At 33.8% G+C, this 19,853-nt stretch overlaps 1 protein-coding gene across 3 annotated transcripts in view; it reads left to right on the top strand.

Moving 5' to 3' along the window:
- Positions 1-19,853, top strand: part of CDH8 (cadherin 8) — a 534,859-nt gene that overhangs the window by 338,764 nt on the left and 176,242 nt on the right. For all 3 annotated transcript variants that reach the window (XM_007477092.3, XM_056799241.1, XM_001364059.4), the window contains one exon: positions 15,865-16,001. In XM_007477092.3, the coding sequence (XP_007477154.1) occupies positions 15,865-16,001 (137 nt within the window). The remainder of the gene's footprint in view (positions 1-15,864; positions 16,002-19,853) is intronic.

Here is a 19,853-nt window from a genome sequence, read left to right as displayed (position 1 = left end):
CTGTTCATTGGCAATAGGATTGGTTTCTTAATTCCCAGCAGGCCCAAGCACCCTGGATCCAATATTTTCTCCAGAGCCAAGGTGCAGCTGTTTATCTCCATCACTGAGAAACATGCCCTCTTGGTCAGGCATCCTGAGCATGAGATGATTTACAACATCAGGTTTTTGATTCAGACCTCAGCAGGAGAAGAGATAGGGAAAAAGGCTCATCTGGGAACCTTCAGTCCAAGAGATTTGTCATCACATCCCTTATTCTCCCATCATCAAAGAGTGAGAACCTTAGGAAACCTGCAAATAATGGATGGCACTTCAATGACAATTCCAACTGCAGATTTTGCAAGTGTTTTTTCCCCCCCTCTATTCTGATGGTTTCTGTGGGAAATATTTACCAGTTTGTTTTTCCCCTAGAAGTAGTTAGTTACTTCATCATTATCAAATTGAGTAATAGCAGGAGGGCTTCCCTCTTTAAACAACATTACAGCATAGTGAGGAAAAGGATTTTTTCTTTTTACTGTGTTGTTGTCTTGAAACATTATAATGGTATGAAAATAATATTCATAAAATATTTAATATGCTATTTTATATATGATACTTCACTATTATAATAGAGCTAAAATACTTTACATGTGTTACATGATTCATCAGTCTTAACATAAATAATATCTTATGTTCTAATATATTACATTTCAAATTCTATATTATACATATGGAGAGAATACAGTATTTTTACTGGTCTTATTATTTTATTATTTTCAAATGGATCTTTGATTTTATTGCTCTATGGAGTTTAAAGTAAATAACTTTATCAATGTATATAAGTACATATTGCAATTTAGAGTCCTGGAGAGGTGCCTGAGGCACTGAGATGTTAAGGAATACACAGCCAATATGTGTCAGAAAGAAACTTGAACCCAGGTCTTCTTAAATGAGGTTAGCTCTCTATTCACTTATGCCCCTTAGCCTCTCTTGCCATGTTATTAGAAGTGTTAAATAATACTGAGTTACAACTAATTATTATGGCCCTTGTATAAAGAATTTTAATTCCAATCCTATCTGATCTGGTGGATCTTAGAGTGATTCCTTTAAAACTCTGGAATATTTTTAATATGACATCAAATTTGAATGGCCTATTATCCCTTCTTCTACATATACTTTTCATATTGTACAGACATAGCTTAGGTGAAAATAATCATAAAGGATATTATAAGAAATGGAACAAAAACTCCTTCCTCTTAACTCTCTAATCAATCTCTAATCTCACTCTTCCCTTTCTGTGGCACATCAAAGATTGGGGGAAAAGGCAAAGAAATGGGATATAATATGAGAGCACTGAATTTTTGATTTGTCATAATTGAATTTGAAATCTCTTTTCTAAGTTTCTCTCTGTGTAAACTTGGACAAGTGTGATCTGAGATGAGACCCCTCCTCTTAGGTCCTCAGTTTCTTTATCTGTCAAATGAGAGTTGGATTAAACAAACTCTAAGAGCCCTTTGAGCTCTAAAATTTATGTTACATAGAAAAAAAATTCTGAAATACTGCTGTAATATCACCCATTGGGGAGTTTCTTTCCATTACAAACATCACAATTAATGGAGATAAAATGTTTTGGTAGAAAAATCATACTAGGAGACTGAGTAAATATCATGTTCTTATGCCTCTGTGACCTTGGTGTAATATAATGACATTTGATTAATCTGAAATTTTATTTTTCAATCTTGAGATTTGTTATTTCAATTAAAATTGGATGAGATAGAATAGAGATTAAGAATGGCTCTGTGATCAATAAAAAAAAATAAATGAATGAATGGAAACCACTGGGGATATACAAACAGAAAATCAGAGACAGTCTTTGCTCTCAAGAAAGGAGCTCACATTCCAAATTGCAGGGAATAACATATATCAGTGCTTTCAGCTTTAAGTTAGATGGAAATATCCCATAGCCCATGGGGAGCAGGGGCAAAGTATATGACTGTCTCTGTCTGTAATGTCATTTTCACTTAATCAAACCATATACATTTCTGATGTTGAACTATTTAATGTATTTCATTGAAATAAGAAACGTGTAGATGAATAAATTTCCATTACCAAATCAGGCTCTTCCTTTTTTCTGTAACTTATATTTCTAGAGTTGCCTAGAGATCTAAAAATTGTAAGTGACTCACTCAAGGTGAAACAGGAGGCTTAATTTGTGAAGCTAGACAGTTAAAAAGGAAACATCTTAATCTAGGATTTGTGAACATGTTTGCCTTTGTTTTTTTCATTTTTAAAATATTGTATTTCATTATAATTTTATTACTTTTCATTTTATGTGTCATATATATATGATATATGATATCTCTCTCTCTCTCTCTATATATATATATATATACACACACACACTTTTTTTTTCTGAGAAGGGAGATGTATGGTGTTCATTAGATTGCCAAAAAAAAAAAGGTCATACCACAAAAGGGGGAGAAAGAATCCCTGTTTTATATGGTCAGACAAGAAAGAATTTAAACAGTTAAGAAAGGATAATATATAACACATTATGACTCATAGTGGATTATTCCATTTGTTTAAACTACAAAAAAACTTAAAAGTAGAAAAAGCATTAGTCCTTCAAAGTGCTCTATTTATTAGACACATTTGGACTCTACCAAAAAGTAAACTAGAAAATTCAAAAGATAGAAATATAGCAGTAGTATATTATCCAAATCAGATTTGAAACTTTACCAATAGAATGTCAGATGCTCAACGTTTGGGACTGGTTTGTTTTGGTTTTTGTATTCCCAGTGAGATTGTAAATAATACTCTACAATGGTGTATCAGAAGAGAATCTTTGTGGAGGGTGAAAGTAATAGCCACAAGAGGAATCCTTTTATTAGTAAGGAAACTCTCTGTGTGGAAACTCCCTTCATCAATTCAGATGACAATTTGTAACTTGCAGTTTTTAAGACTTTCCTGAAGAACTAACAGGAAAACACACTATCTTTATTATAAGTTCAGGTCTATCTTGTGTGTGTGTGTGTATATATATATATATATATATATATGTATACACCAAATTGTACAAATACCATATATATATATATTATTTAAATACTTTTTATAAAATTTAAACATTTATCCATGTATTTTCTTAACAAAGAGATGCAGTGTTGGAAAAGAGTAATGGATTAAATTAGGAAATAATAAAGTTCTGCGAAACTCTGTAGTGACAATCTGGCTGTAGTCATCTGAATCCAGGTTTTAAAACTTGCCTTGGAAGGCTTTTTATAATCATTTAGTCTAACTGCCTCATTTTAAAGATGAAGAATCTGGGGTTCAGAAAGGTGAAGAAACTTACCTCTGGTTGCAGAGAAGGTAATAAGATTAAAAGTCAGTGGAAAATGCATTGGATTCAAAATTAGAAGATTTTGGTATTCCTCTGCTCCTCTTAACCATAAGACTAGATGCAAGATACTTCATTTTAACTTCACCAGACTCGTCTTTAAAATGGGCATAATATTTATATTACCTACTAAACAAGATTTTTATTAGGAACTCTGAAAAGTGAAGAGCAATAATGACATGGAATTAATTCTTCTTGTTATTATTATTATTTATTTGGTGATAAAAATGTCTTCCTTTTTCTTTGTTTCAATTTGGAGAGAATGAAACATTTTTTGAGTTTGGAAAACTTTTAGCCATCCAATATGCTTGGAAAATGTCATGGGAATAAAGTTTAATATATTTCTGCTTCTTACACATAGACATTCAAACACACAGAGCTACTAAACATCACTTATTTGTATGTCTGCATGTATACACATGCAATATGCACTTATTGATGTATCTGTATATACATACATTTCTTTCTACATATGCCTACACAGATATGTAAATGTATGTATTCAAAAACAGCACAATACTTACATGTGCAAAAGATAAGTGATTTTGTCCATAAGCAAAAGGAATAAATTGAAAGTAATTAAGAAAAATAATTTTGCTTTAAAAAAACAATTATAGGGGGTAGCTGGGTAGTTCAGTGGATTGAGAGCCAGGCCTAGAGATGGGAGGTCTTAGGTTCAAATCTGGCCTCAGACACTTCCCAGCTGTGTGACCCTGGGCAAGTCACTTGACCCCCATTGCCTAGCCCTTACCACTCTTCTGCCTTGGAGCCAATACATAGTATTGACTCCAAGGAGGAAGGTAAGGGTTTAAAACAAAACAAAACAAAACATTATACTTGCTAGCATTATATATCAATATTATACAATAACCATTCAGTTCTTTGTTCAGACGAAGTAGGTGCTTAGTATTCTCTGAAGGAGTATAATGTAAACTGCCTCATTTTATTTTTAATATTTATTATTACTGATTTTTAACATTATTTTCTTTTAAAATTTTGAATTCCAGATTTTCTCCATCCCTTCCATCCATCTCTCACCCACTGAAAATGCAAACAATATATCAGTAATACATGTGAAATCATGTAAAACATATTTCCATATTATTCAGGTCCCAAAAAAAGCCTCCAAAATAAAGCAACAAAATTATACTTCATTTTGCTCTCACAATTAATCAGTTCTTTCTGGAGGTATATATCATTTTTCATCATGAGTCCTTTGGAATTGTCTTGGTTCACCTTAATGATCAGAGTAGTCAATCCTTTCAGAGTTGAACATCATTATAACATTGCTGTTAATATGCACAATGATCTCCTGGTTCTCATTTTAATTTGCCTCAGTTTATATGGGTCTTGCATTTTTTTTCTAAAACCACCTTCCCTGTCATTTATCATAGGCAATACTACTCTATCATACTGCCACAACTTATTCAGTCATCCTCCTGTAGATAAACATCCCTTCAATTTCCAGTTCATTGCCACCATACACAAAAAAGTTAACATAAATATTTTTGTATATATAGATCCTTTTCTTTTTTCTTTTGTCTCTTTGAGGTACAGATCTAGTAATAGTATCTCTTGGTCAAAGTACATTAATTGTTTTATTGTCCATTGGGGATAATTTTAGATTGTTATCCAGAATGTTTGAACATGCTCATTACTCTACCAATTTTTCATTATTGGACCTATTTTCTTTCATCCCCTCAAGCATTTTTTTATTTCTGATACACGTGAAGTAGTACCTCAGAGACATTTTAATTTGCTTTTATCTAATCAACAGTAACTTAAAGCAGTTTTTCATATATATATATTATACATATAGCTTTGATTCTTTATTCTGAAAATTGCTTATTCATATACATTGATGATTTGTCAAATTAGAAATCAATCTTATTCTTTTAAATTTCACTTGGTTTCCTATACATTAGAGAGACAAATCTTTTATCAGTAAAACTGGCTGTAAAAATGTTGATATTCCTTCATTGTCTATGGTACTTTTTAGAAAAATGTAGTTAGCCTGATTATCTCTTCAGTATAATTTTGGTTTTGCTTTCTCTGAGATTATGATTGCCATCCTTTCCCTCTTCACTTTATCTGAAGCACAACAGATCCTGTTACAGCTCTTCATTTTAACTCTGTGTGTGTCCTTTAGCCCAAAGTGAGTCTCTTATCATAATATATTGTTAGATTTTGGTTTCCATTCCATTCTGTTATTTACTTCCTTTCTATAGATGAGTTCATTGCATTCACATCCTCAGTTATGACCAATAACTGCATATTTCTCCATCCCATTTTTCTCTGTTTATTCTTTTCTCTTTATCCTCTCTCCTCAAAAGTCTGTCTTGCTTGTGATCACTAACTGTCCCAATCTATCCTCCCTTTTATCATCCCCTTTATCTCTTAATCTCTTCCCTTACTATCTCTTGGTTGGTGAAATAGATTTTATACACAACTGAGTGTATGTATAAAATTATAAGTATGTGTATATTCTTCTTTCTTTAACAAATTCTGCTGAGGTGGAGGATTCAAGTATCCACCTCCCATGATCCTTTACAAGGCAGCTAGATGGCACAATAGAAAGTTTGGCAGGCCTGAAGTCAGGAAGATTCATCTTCCTAAGTTCAAATCTGGACTTATATACTTATTAGCTATATAGATGAGTGTGATCCTACACAAGACACTTAAACTTGCTTGCCTCAATTTCTTCATCTGTAAAATGGTTCAGGAAAGTAAATGGTAAACCACATTAGCAACTTTGCTAAGAAAACCCTAAATAGGGTCATAAGAAGTTTAGACATAACTGAAATGACGAAACATGAAGTTCTTCCTTGTGTCCCTCCTTTATATGAAAAAAAAAATTTGAAAGTTTTACTTCCCTTGTCCCTACATTCTCTTTCTCATCCCTACCTTCCTTTTCTGGAGATTAACTAACATAATCAGCTCACAACTATGCCCTCTGTCTATATATTCTATTCTACCTAGTCTAATAATGAAAAAAAATTATTAGGATTTACATATATCATATTCCCATGAAGGAATGTAAATAAATACTTTAGCTCCATTAAGTCCCTTATGTTTACTCTTTCATGCTTTTCATGCTTCTCTTGAATCTTTTGTTGGAATTTCAAATTCTCTTTTCAGTTCTGTTCTTTTCAATAGGAATGCTTGGAAGTTTTCTATTTCATCAAATTTTTATTTTTTCCCTGAAAGGGTATATAATATTTTCCTGGGTACATAATTCTTGTTTGAAATCCTGGTTCCTTTTTTTCCAGATTGCTCCTTTAATGTGAAAACTGCTAATTTATCTATGGCATTCAAGAGAATTTTCATTTTAGTGATTAGAAAATTACAAATTAAAACAACTCTATATATTCATTAGATTAACTAATATGATAGAAAAGAAAAATGATGAATTTTGTAGTTGATGCAGGAAAATTGAAACACCAATACACTGTTGGTGGAGTTGCAATCTAATGCAACAATTCTGGAGAACAATTAGGGACTATGCTAAAGATAAAAGGACATATTTGTACAAAAATATTTATTGCAACTCTTTTTGTAGCAACAATTGGAAATTGAGAAGTTGTTCATCAATTGGGGAATGACTGAACAGGTTTTAGTATATGATATTTACAGAATAGTATAATGCTATAAGAAATGACAAACAAGATGATTTCAGAAAAATCTGGAAAGACTTATGTGAACTGATGAAATGTGAAATGAGTGGAACCAGAAAAAACATTGTATACAAAGACAGCAGTATTTTTTGATGAACAATTCTGAATGACCCAATTATTCTTAGGAATACAGTGATTTAAGTCAATCCCAAACCCCATGATGAAAAATGTCATCTGCCTTCCAAGAATAAGTTAATGGAGTCTGAATGAAAACTGAAACATTGTATAATTCACTTTCTTTCTACATTTTATTTTCATTTGAGATCTCTTGCACAAAATAATATGAAAAAATGTTTTATATGATTTCACATGTGAAATCTTTATCAGATTGCTTATTGTCTCAAGGATGGAGAGAAGTGGGAATGAGGGAAGTATGGAGTGTAAGGAGAAGAGAATTTTTTCTCAAATCCAAAATGAAATAAATGAATGTCAAATTTTTTCTCATGTAATTGGGGAACATTAAGATATTATTTGAAAGAAAGGATTATTATTTTAGGGTCTCTTTCAGATGGTTATTAGTGGATTCTTTAAATTTCTATCTCAATCTTTATATGTCTAGGCTCTTGTTTTAAAATCATAGCTTATCTCCCTCATCATAGTTCATAGATTATCAGTTATCTCCCTTCAATCTATTTTTCAGGTCAATTGTTTTTCTAATCAAATATTTCACATTAACTTCTCTTTTTCCATTACTTTTCATTTGTTTTATTGTTTCTTGAAATCTTATGTAGTCATTAGCTTCCATTTTCTAAATCTATTTTTAAGGAATTATTTCCTTTGCTGATCTTTTATAACTTTTTCCCCATTTGACCAATTCTTTTTTGAATTTTTCTTTTAAAAAATTTCATACTATTTTATTTCCCCAAAATATATGTAAAAATAACATTTATTTAAAAATGCATTTTGAGTTCCAAAACTTTCTCCTTCCATTCTACCCTCTGTCCCTCACATTTTCAATCCCCTCTTACTCCCTGAAACTTAAAGTAAAAAATCTGATAAAACTTTTGTGGAGGAGATCTCAAACAAAGGAGGAGGAGAAGAAGGAGGAGGATAAGGAGGAGGAGGAGGAGGAGGAGGAGGAGGAGGAGGAGGAGGAGGAGGAGGAGGAGGAGGAGGAGGAGGAGGAGGAGAAAGAGAAGAATGTAGTATGTGTTCATTTTTGATTTTTCAGATTTTTGTCAGTTCTTTCTCTGAAGGTGAGATCCTGTTTTTCATCATGGAATTGTTGAGAATAATTGAGTCATTCACAATTGTTTAGTAAAACAATATTGCTGTTACTCTTTACAATCTTTTTATGTTTCTACTCTCTTCACTATTCAGTTTCATGTTAAGTCTTTCCAGGTTTTCTGGAAGCCTCCTGCTCATAATTTCTTATAGCACAATAGAATTCCATTAAAAATCATGCACTACAACTTGTACATTCCTCAATTAATGTATAATGCCTCAGTTTAAAATTCTTTACTGCCACAAGAAGGTTGCAATAAATATTTTGTAGAAATAAGTATTTTCCCCTTTTTTGAGCAGTTTTTCTTCAATGAACTTTTGTACCATTTTTACTACTTGATGAATTCTATTTTTAAGATGATATTTTCTTCAGTATTTTTGTGCCTTTTTTACAAAGTTCTTAATTCTTTTTTCCTACATTTCTTGCATCACTCTTATTTTCCCAATGGAGGGCTACTACTCTCCAGCCACTAGTCCTCTCTCTCTGTCTCTGTCTCTGTCTCTCCCCAACCCCCACATACTTCTATTCTTATTTAAGAAATTTTGCTGACCTTGGGTACAATTAGCACCTTTCTTTAAGGATTTGTTTGTTATTATTTTCATATTGTTTATCTTCTGTTTCTGTCTCGTTCTTCCCTGTCATATAGTGGCCTATTTATTTTTCCATTTCTTGACCATTTTCCCAGGCTCTTCTTTTTGGCCAAATTCTACTTAATATTCAAGTTTGGTTCTGAACATCTAGGGTTGGGCAGTTACTATGCCAGGCTTTAGGCTCTTTTGATGCTATTGTTTTCAAGGCTAATTCTAGGGGTATGCAATATTCTGAAGCTTTTTAGCTGGTATTATCTTGGGAGAGCTGTGGTCACTTCTATCCTAGTCTGCCCTCTGGTCTTTATTCAATATGGGCTCCTGTTCCTATGCAGAATCAAGAATTAATGCTATTCTTGGCTCTAGAACTATAACCAGGTCCCCTGTTCCCCTGTTACTGATCATAAGCACTCCTTTCTACTCTGCATTTTCAACCTAGAACTATTTGTAGATAATAGTTGTCAATCAGGGCCAGCTGAATCCATTGTCAACAAAAGATGCCCTGTAATTTCCTTCTAATCATTTGTCTGAACCTTTTACTGTGCCTGGGCCACACACTTCCAAAGCTGTTATCATGGGCATCTCCAAGGTCTACCACTGACCACTGCTCCTGCCACACTCCTGTTCTGCTCCCACTCAGGTGTTTCAGACTTCTGTGGATGCCCTAAGTGCTCTGATGCTGGAAAATCATCTCCTGAACTTTTGTTGACTCTATGACTCCAAAATTGGATTTGAGGTAGTATTTTGAAATTGTTTGGAAGGGAACGTGGGAAAGTTCAGCTAAATTTTGATCTGTATTCTATCATCTATAAACTACTTTCTTATGTGAAGGCATTAATTATTAATTTAAAATCTCTGAGGTGAGCTGTGCTTAGTGAAAAAAGCCCTGGGATTTTTGTAAGGTAGACCTGGGATCAAATTCTGTTTCTGTTTATTAGATGTGGGGCCTTGGGAAAGTCATGTAATTTCTGATCTTTCTAGAAATTTCTAGTATTTATTTACTAAGTCCTACAAGCACTAAAATATACCTCTTTAGATGGATTTTCATGCTGTCAGATTGCAAATTTGTCATTTATTTTGTGTAAGAGTCTCGGTACAGAACCCAGTCTATGACATAGCTTTAGGACATACATATATCTCTAAACAAGGCATGAACACTTAACCCTTTCACGTGTTTTTTTTTACAGTACCTTGGAGGGATTTACCAAAATATTCAAGAAATTCATGTGATTTGAATGGCCCACAGAATAAGTTGTTCCTTCTGATTTGACATAGGTCATGTATTACCTGTTAGAAAATGTAGTATAAATTATGGGAAAGTACAAATCATGCAAATGTGAATATTGGATTTCAGTGAATGCCACAAGCCTTGCAAATTTGCTTTTTAAAGAATCTTGTGAACCTCAGTGGACATTTTCCAGTAGTGCAAGGGTTGCTGTGAGTACATTAATATTTAACATCATCAAAAAAGTCAATTTTCTCCATGTATAATTTGCAGAGGCAGCATGGTGTAATAGATTATGGGGTCAGTCTAGAAGTCAGGAAAATGTGTGTTCACACTGCATCTGAGACACATTTTCCAGGTGGCCATGGACAGTTTATTTTACCATTAAATACTCCAAGTAGTTCTCTAAAACAATGGTCCTTAGGTGATGAATAAATATTAGTCCTTGAATCAAAAAAAATGCTTACTAGCTGTAACTCTGGGGGCATAGAAATGAATTTTTTTTAAACTTTAGTTTCCTCATCTGTTAAATGGGAAAAATAATGGCCCTTACTTCACAGAATTGTGAGAATGAAATGAGATTATATCTGTAAAGTACCATATAAATATTATTAGTACAAATTAAAGATCATTTGTAGAATTTCCTCAGCATGGACAAGTTTATCTTCCAACTTTGCAGCTGAAATGAAAAGGTTTAACAGTCATTATTTAATCAGCTTACTATGTGCCTGCATTGTAATACAAGGAAAGGGAAAATAGTTCTTGGTCCCAAGGAGCTCACTTTCCAAGGGGGAGTGGTAGATGGCATGTAAGCAAATCTTTAGATGCATACAAAAAATATCATAATTGGGAGGTAATTTCATAGAGAACACATTAAAAGATGTCGGAGCAGGTGAACCCAGAAACAGCCCTTTGAAAAAATTGAGACATAAGTTGAGTCTTGAAGGAAGGGAAGAGGAAAGAGACACAAGTAAGAAAGAACAGCATTCCAGAAATGGTGACAGCCAGGGAAGAGGGAGATTCTATCATGGCATTTTGTCTGGGGTCAACATCAAGAAAGCCAGTTTCAATGGATCGTAGAATATGTCTAAGGGAATAAAATGTAAGAAGATCAAAAGCACAGGAGAAGCTAAGGTTGTTTAGGAAAAGCTTCAAATACTAAGCGATATTTTATAATTGATCCTGCAGGTAATTAGGAGCCACTGACATTTATTGAGTGTTAGGGCGGCAGAGTCAATAGCAACTATACCAAACCCAAGAACAATAATAGATGACATTTATGTAGCACTTCTGATTTATAAGCACTTTATCTATCTAATCAGATCTGATCTTTGAATAACACTGAGAAAGGGATGACAGGTTTGATGATCTCTTTGTTTTGGGTTAGGAAACTGGGTCTCCTAAAGAAAAAGAAGAAGGTCATAAAAATATTAATTTGCAGAGATGAAACTCTATTTGTACTAGACTCTGTCAATGGCATTCTTTCCACTGCAATAGGCAAAGTTCCTTGTTTACCACTTTGTTCATCATCCTAGGAAAGGAGAAAGAATAAGGCTTTTTGCTTGTTTGTTTGTTTACGTAAGGAATGTTGGCTTGCAATCTCTTCTTTGGTTCTGGATGCTGTGCTCTCTTCTGTAGTTAGTAACATAAGGGTTATTAGGCACGACCATGTGTGAAATTTTTACAAGCAACCAGGGGCTTCTCCAAACAGTTGAGCTAGACTTTAAGTTGAATTTTAAATGGATTACTTTTTTTTCTCTTCTAGTTAATTCTGTTGTAAAATCTAGTAGTATTATGATATTCTAACCTCTGATTGTACTAAAGGACTATATTTATAAGTGAATTTCAAAATTCTTCTGAGTAAGCCCATAAAATCTGTTGTGAATTAGAACTTGAAAAATGTTAAAAATACACCTGCCTCTCTTAATGCTGTGGAGGGGGCAATTAAAACCAACATGTCATGTCCTCTCCTTCCTTATTATAAATTTAAATAGCCTCACACTGTTAAGGAAATGCTAAAATTTCATTTAATTGTTGATGAGGAGGCCATATATTTATGATGAAACTTCCTGACTCCAAGTATGGCATTCTATTCTCTATGCCACCAGACTGCCCTCTATCTAGCATGTAGCTGGCACATAGTAGGTGCTTAATAAATGCTTGCAGACTTGTTGAATTATTATTAGCCTCACTAGCTCATTTCCTTGCTCTCTAATGAAGAACCCAGTTCTGGATCCATAAAGCACATTTTACTGTTGGTCAGACCAGAACCAAATACATTAGCACGCTATTCTCTAGCCTTCTTCTTTCTATGCTTATTCCCTGATTTTCCTCTCCTACTTATTCTTTCCCTACTCTCTTCAATCCTTACCTCACCACTAACTCTGGATACAGTTTTCAAATCTACTAAATGTCTGGAAAGTTTCTGTTTAGATTGCCTTTGATTTTCAAACACTAGGCATGAGAATTTGGATAAAATATTTCTCTTTGACATATATATGTATATGTATATCTATCCATCTATCCAACTATTTTTCTATATCTATTGCTTTGGCTAATTAGAAAGAAAAATCCTTGAAAACAGGAACTGTTACTTTTTGTAACTTTATCCACAATTCCTGGCAGAGTGCCTAGCACAGAGTATACATTGAATAAATGGATTTTCCTTGATTCCTCTAAGTATAAACAACAATTATTAAAATGTTATAATTAATAATAGTTAATTATAATTAATAAAAGGCTGCACTATGAAAGGGAATGATAGAATGGAATTATTTAGAGGAAACAATAGGTAATAACATTTCTCAATATAATGTTGTAAATGTAGAATAAGTCATCTAATCACTTCCTCATGTCCCTTTGGCATCTGGGAAATTGTCTGCTCTGTATAGGTATGTGTTCTCTTATACATATGCCCATGTGTATGTATATTTTTATATACATGTACATATTTTTATATGTATATGTGTACATGTTTGTGTATATCTTACTCTTTTAAAGATAGTGATGTAGGAAAAAAATGATTCCAAAGTTGGCTGGCAGTTGTATTAATGATGCATGAAGTAGAAAAGAATAGCTGATCCTCCACACCTATCTTTGCTCTGCAGTAGTCACCCTCAGTGCCATACTAATGTGTGCTTTGTCAGGAAAATATACACATCTGTTGCCTAGTCCTCCCCAGGAGCAGTGCCTGTCCTAACAAGTTGCCATTCTTTTGAGCAAAGTCTCTCTTCTTCCCTTCTCTGGAAGACAAGTAATTTAAACTAAAATTATTCATAATTCATCCCATCGTGTTTAGAAATTGCTGAGCGCACTGTGAATACATTTCTTTATGGACCTGAGTACCTAAGGGGGAAAAAAAAAACCTTTATAAACTTCCATATAACTTCTCAGTAGGACTGCGTAAACTTCTGCAAGTGCTGTTGCAAATCAGTGTCTGAGCTGTCTTAATGGCTAAGCTGTCAACAAATTGGAAAATGTAATTTCTCAGTTATGTTTTCTTATGAAGAAGTGCATTAATAAGTAACTGCCTGAAAACAAGATCTCAGAAAAAAAAAACTCATCCAATGATTGTGTGCTGATTAAGAGGCAACAGTGTGATTTGGTATCCCAAAAACTTAAATCATCTCAGGTTTCATTAATATAAGGAAGAAAAGAAAGAGTAGGAAGGAAGGGACAAAAGAAATAAAGGAGGGAAGAAGCAAGGACAGAAGGAAGAAGGAAGTAGGGCAAGAGAGAAGGAAAGAAGAGAAGAGAAGAGGGAGCAAAGAAATGAGGAAAGGAGAGAGAAAAAAGAAGGAAAAGAATAGAAGAGGGAGAAGGAAAGGAAATGTGTGTATTAAGTGCATACCCTGTGCCAGGCATGTTGCTAAGCACTTTATGAGTATTAACTTATTTAATCCTCACAAAGACATATCCATCCACCATCATTTATTAAATACCTATTATGTACAAGGCACTGTTAGATTATCTGGATGCAAAGATAAAATAAAAGTCTATGATTTCCAATGGTTGCATGCCATTTTAAGGATATAACTTAAAAAAGAGATTACAAATATCAAAAATTATATAAAATAAAAATATAAAATTATATAAAAATAAAAAATTCACATCTATATTTTGATAATTTGAAAATTTGAAAAAAAAGAGGGAATTTGCAATGGGGAGGTCAGGGAGAAAACATCCAATGAGAGTTGTTATATGAGATGAGTTTAGAAAAAAGCCAAGGTTTCTGTGAGGTGGAGGTGTGTAAGGAGTGTACTCTGGTCTGTGTTGAGAGGATTGTCGATGGTAAAAGAAGGGTGATTTCAGGGAACACTAAAGTAATCTAGCTTGGTTAAAATGTAGGATATGTGAAGGAGAACAATGTGACCCGAAATCTAGAAAGATGGTCTACAACCAGCATGAGAAGGCCTTTAAATGACAAATTGAAGAGTCCTTTTTATTTTATCCTAGAATAAAGAGAGCAACCAAGGGTCCTTGAACAGAGTAACATCAGATTCCATCTTAGGTTGTAGATGGTAATATGAAAAGTTTAAAAATGTTCAGGTGTGGACAACAAGCATGGTGAAATGGTTGTAGACTAAAACCTATAAGAATTAGGTCAAGAAATGGGGGATATTTAGTTATAGGGGAGGGCAAGATATCCATCATCCATGTTTTAAAGATTGTTTTGTGAATGAGCAATTAGAATAACTATATGGTTCTGCAGTGTAGAACCTGAAGCCATTGGTAGAAGTTATAAAGAAGTAGATTTCAGATTGCCATAAGGCAAAATCTTCAAACAATTTTCTAAATATGTGATAGACTGACTTTGGAAGTTGTGAGTTTTTCATCTCTAGAGGTCTTCAAATAATGACTCGATTTCTACTTACTTGGTGGGGATATTACAGAAGAAGTTGCTGTGTTCCACTTTAACAAAAGTATTTAACAAAGTAATCCATTTAACAAAAGTAATCATTTACTTCACTCCATTTAACAAAGAAATCATTTTCTCAGATTCAAGGAAACCATTGTCATGAGAGCATTTAATTTGCCATCAAAAAATTTAGTCCCAAGACTGGATTTCTTGTGAATCTGCCTAAACATAAGTAGATTGCAAATGGGTATACCAACAGTCTACAAGACTGACTTGATTACTATTTTTTAATTTAAAATTTTAATTAATTTAGAATATGGTTACTATTTTAGAACTGTTTTAGAAGGTATCCATTCCTACATCGTAAAATCTTTTACTGGTGAATGGGGAATAATTTATTACTGTGCCCCCACCCCCAAGGACCCAGGCAGAAAAGTATAATATATTCTGGGTGAAGGGAGGGGAAGGAACTCTCTGACAAATAGAAGTTCTTTGGTAAGGCACCTTTTTTTTTCCAGGACTGCAATCAATAATCATGAGGCCCATCCTACTTTGGGGTTGCATGTACTATGCTACAATCATTAGCATTTGCTAAGAAATACTATATAAGCTGTCCAATAAACTTGATGGATTGTCTAATTAACTCTTCATCAGCATCCGTTTTTAGAGATGCTACCTACTGAACCTGATGGCACTTTATGACCTTCATGTTGAGTCTACAGCTAATTACTCCTTGGACAATAATTATTAAGTTTCTTAAGTCTCAGTCAGTCATTTCGTTTTATAAATGATTAGGCCACTGAGCCTCTCAATTCATTTGGTTTCATAACTATGGTTCTCAGAGGATTACTTAAAGCCTGCTACAGTATATACAGTTCATATAAACATATTTAAGTAGATTACAAAGATGTCCATTTTTTAGGTTTTCCATTGATCGGCACACTGACCTTGAGAGACAGTTCAACATTAATGCAGAAGATGGGAGGATAACATTGGCAACACCCCTCGACCGAGAGACGAGTATGTGGCACAACATAACGATCATAGCTACTGAAATTAGTAAGTGTTTGGGTTTGTCCATTCTTTTTATTCGATTTTACCTCATTTCTGATATTGATCGAATGAAATTAGTCTCTAGATAAGGTTTCTCAGGGGAGAAAGAAAATAGGGGTGACATGATGTCTAATATGGAAGGAAGATCCATACTCAGAAGATCATAGAGCCAAAAAATTATCCAAGGAATGATTTAATGAAGAGTGTTCCCTTTCAAAAATATCTCTTGGTAATTGGTGCCTGGCTTCTTATTCTTATTTTGTTTATAAAGGGAATGGCTTTTCAAAGGGGAGTCACTGAAATTTTCATAATTAGAATGCTACAACTAGATTGTCCAGAGATTGAGAATGATGGAAGCATAGGGTTTCCTTCTATTGGAGGAAATGGATGCCCCCAACCTTGCTATTCTTGGATATGTCTTATATGTTTTCAGAAACAGAAAATTCTTCTCTCAGCCAGAGAACTCTGCTAAAGCAGTGAATCAAGCTTCCTTACAGAGTAAGGTGATACTTGACACAAACCTTAATTCCTGGCTGGAAAAGGGCAAACAAGTCTCAGCACAAATCTGTAGATAAGGATGTAAATGTAGAATTAGCCATGCATGATCTAAGCCATTAAAGGAAAGAGCACAGAGATCAGTAACTAAAGGCTAGAGAAATTCTAAAGTGCATTTAAAATGGCTTACAAATAGGTTTGACTTGTTTTGATTACTGCTGCCATTATATAATATCCACTTTCCAAAATCTCAGAGAAGGTCTAGGGAAATGATTTTAGGAAACTACCTTATATTTGAATCAAGTGACTAATTAAAAATCCCTTTAAACAACAAAGAAACCTAGAAAAAGCAAGGAAACAAAGAGAATGGAAGGAATACTCTATGAACAATGAGTTAAAATGGCTTGAAAAGTGCCATTTCATCAGACAAAAGGTTTAGACAAATGAAATTAAACTAAGAAAAAATAGATCTTCGGAAAGTTCATCTGTTATCTCATAATGAGAATGGAGAAGCTGTTCCTCATCCTCTTGTGTCAAATTCACTTAACAGAGGCTAAGATGGTTGTACTGTAGGCATTCCCCAAGTACTTAAGCAGTAATAGATCTAGTCTGCCATCACAGTAAATGTGTAAATCTCATTACTGCAACTGGGAGTTAGATGCACATGTGTTAACAGTAGATTAGGCTTCTAAAGTTGTTACATCCCTAATGGAGCTGCTAAGGAGGTAACCCACTTTTCCTAAGCCCCCAATGCACGCCTTACACTACTCCTACTGTTAGTCAGTTGCTCTATTTTAATTACCATTGACTTAATATGAATAAAATGATGAGGATTTGAATATTATGATTCGGCTCCTTACAAACATCTCTTAGATGCAAAGAAAACAGGACTAGGACACATTATCCAGGACCTTACAATGCCACGTACATTTTTGGAAAAGTGAAGTTAGTTAAATAAGCAATTATTCTTTCAAAACTCCATTTATTAGGTATTTTATATATGTAAGTCACTGTGCTAGGCAATGGGGGGAATACAAGATATATTGCAAAATCCCTATCCTCATGAACTTTACATTATAGTAGGGGACATAAATAAGTCCATGAAAATATTATTAATGTAGTAAATAGATGTCATAAACAATTAGCAATATAGCATTTCAGGAAAAGAAAGTATTTTTAAGTAAAGCAATGAGGGAAAATGTGGAATTTTAGTGGAGTATGAAAAACTTATGGTTTTTTTGAATCATTTGATTTCTTATTGCTTAAGTCCCTAAAATATCTATCAATAAGCATTAAGTAACTACTATGTTCCAAGCACTGTGCCTTAAGTATTAAAATGGAAAGAACAGACAAAACGCACAGTTCCTGTTCTCAAGGAACTTAAAATCTAATGAAGTGATAATATGTAAACAAATATATACTATGCAAGCTAAGATTGACAAAAGGAATTAAAACAGAATTAAAATGATTGTGGGAGGCTTCTAGTCAAAGATTAAAAGATGGCTCCTGTCTTCCTTTCCAGACTTAACAGGTCTTTGCAAAGCTCAATGTAGTTATAGATGCTAGACATTATCATATCTTCTCTTTGATGGTGCTATGTCCAACCAACTTGGCATTCTTGCTTGTCTTCAAGCTTGACTTTCCACATGCTTCCTCCAGGATTTAATATATTTTTTTTGTTTATTTATTTATTTATTTATTTTTGTTTTCCTCTGCCTGAAGTATTCTCTCATTTCTGCCTCAGAATCTCTGTCCTCTAGCAAAATGTAACTCAGGTGCTACTGGCTACATCTGTTTCTTTTACCTCTACTAGTGTTCTCTCCTTTAAATTAGCTTATTTTGGCTGTTACCTGTTTACCTGTTATAGAATAGTATCTCTCTGAAACAGATTTTTTTTTTGATTCACATATATATTTAGTTATTTTTTTCCCTTCACATCTGATACATTCCCTGGCACTTGTAGAGAATTAATGAAGGTTTGTGGAAATAAATGAATGGAGAAACAGGAGAATAGCAGGATCAAAGTCACACAAAATAAGAATTAGAAACTTCTAAGATGTTATTGATGAAAAATACCTTGTACATCATTTATTTCAATCCCCTCATATTAAAGACAAAGGAACTGAATCCCAAATAAGAGGGGAATTCATTCATTCCTGGACCTGCTACTGAGTAGGAGCAGAAGAACCAAAGTGCTACATTACAGTATTTTCTAGAGTACATATATAGTACATAAAGAAGATCTTAGCTCAAATGGAGGGTTCCACCATAGGAATAAGATAGGTGGCAAGGCTATCAGACAGACTGGAATCAAGTTGTAGAGTGCCTTGAGTTTCAGACTAATGAGTTTGAATTTTATTAAATAGTCTTAGGGCCAGCAATGTCTTATAAGCAAGAGGGTGACCTGACTTATCATGTAGAAATATTGATCCCAGAAAGACAGCATTGTGCTAGGAGCAGGGGGCATGTGTTCTGTGCTACCAGATCTACTAATAACTATCTTGGGCATATCATTTATTTATCTCCTCTGCACCTCAGTTTTCTCATCTATAAAATAGGGTCATAGTACAGATTATCTTTGGGGTCTTTTCTTTCTCTATAAGGCAATGCAAATAAACTATTTTATAAACATGTAATAAATATTGTCTGTGCCTGACTTTAAGGATAAAGAGACAAGAATGAAACAGTTCTCACTCTCATCGAGATTCCATTGTATTTGTTGGATCTTTAATATAGACAAGTAGGTAAGCATTTATAAGATAACACAAAACAATTTTAGAAAATGATTTTAATAAGTGGTGAAAGTATATCAGGAAAGCCCTCATTCAGGAGATGATGTCTGAGCTTTTTTTGGATGAATAGCTTCTTTGAGACGGAGATGAGTGCAGTTGGGTAATTCTACTAGCCAAGAAGAGAATGGGTTGGTGATAAGAAAGAGAAAAGGCAAGGAGATTACTTAGGGGATAGCAGTGAGAATAGAAAGGGAGAAACAGATATGAGAGATATTTTGAAGTAAGACTCCATACTTTATGGTGTTTGGTTGACTATAGAAAACTAAGGAAATGGAAGAGTCAAACATACTTCAAGAATTCGAGCCTGAGGGCCTGGAATAGTGCTGCTGCCATTAAGAGAAAGCAAGTTATGACTGGTCACCAGAATTAGTTTCTAAACAGGAGGCACATAATTGACCATTAAATTAAACTCCCCTGTGTTAGAGATAATGCATTACTATGGACTACTACTGTGCGTTGAACACATTATTGCAAATAATGCTTTCTTGTTAATTACTGCTAAATCTAGTAGGCAAATGCCAGTTTGATAGCCCTCAAGGAATCTTTGCTCTTGGCATGGAGCCTGGATGAC

Source organism: Monodelphis domestica, chromosome 1 (assembly GCF_027887165.1).
Source record: "Monodelphis domestica isolate mMonDom1 chromosome 1, mMonDom1.pri, whole genome shotgun sequence".
In the NCBI taxonomy this organism is placed as follows: domain Eukaryota; kingdom Metazoa; phylum Chordata; class Mammalia; order Didelphimorphia; family Didelphidae; genus Monodelphis; species Monodelphis domestica.
The sequence above is the reverse complement of the archived record's forward strand: the minus strand, read 5'-3'. Positions and strand labels throughout refer to the sequence as shown.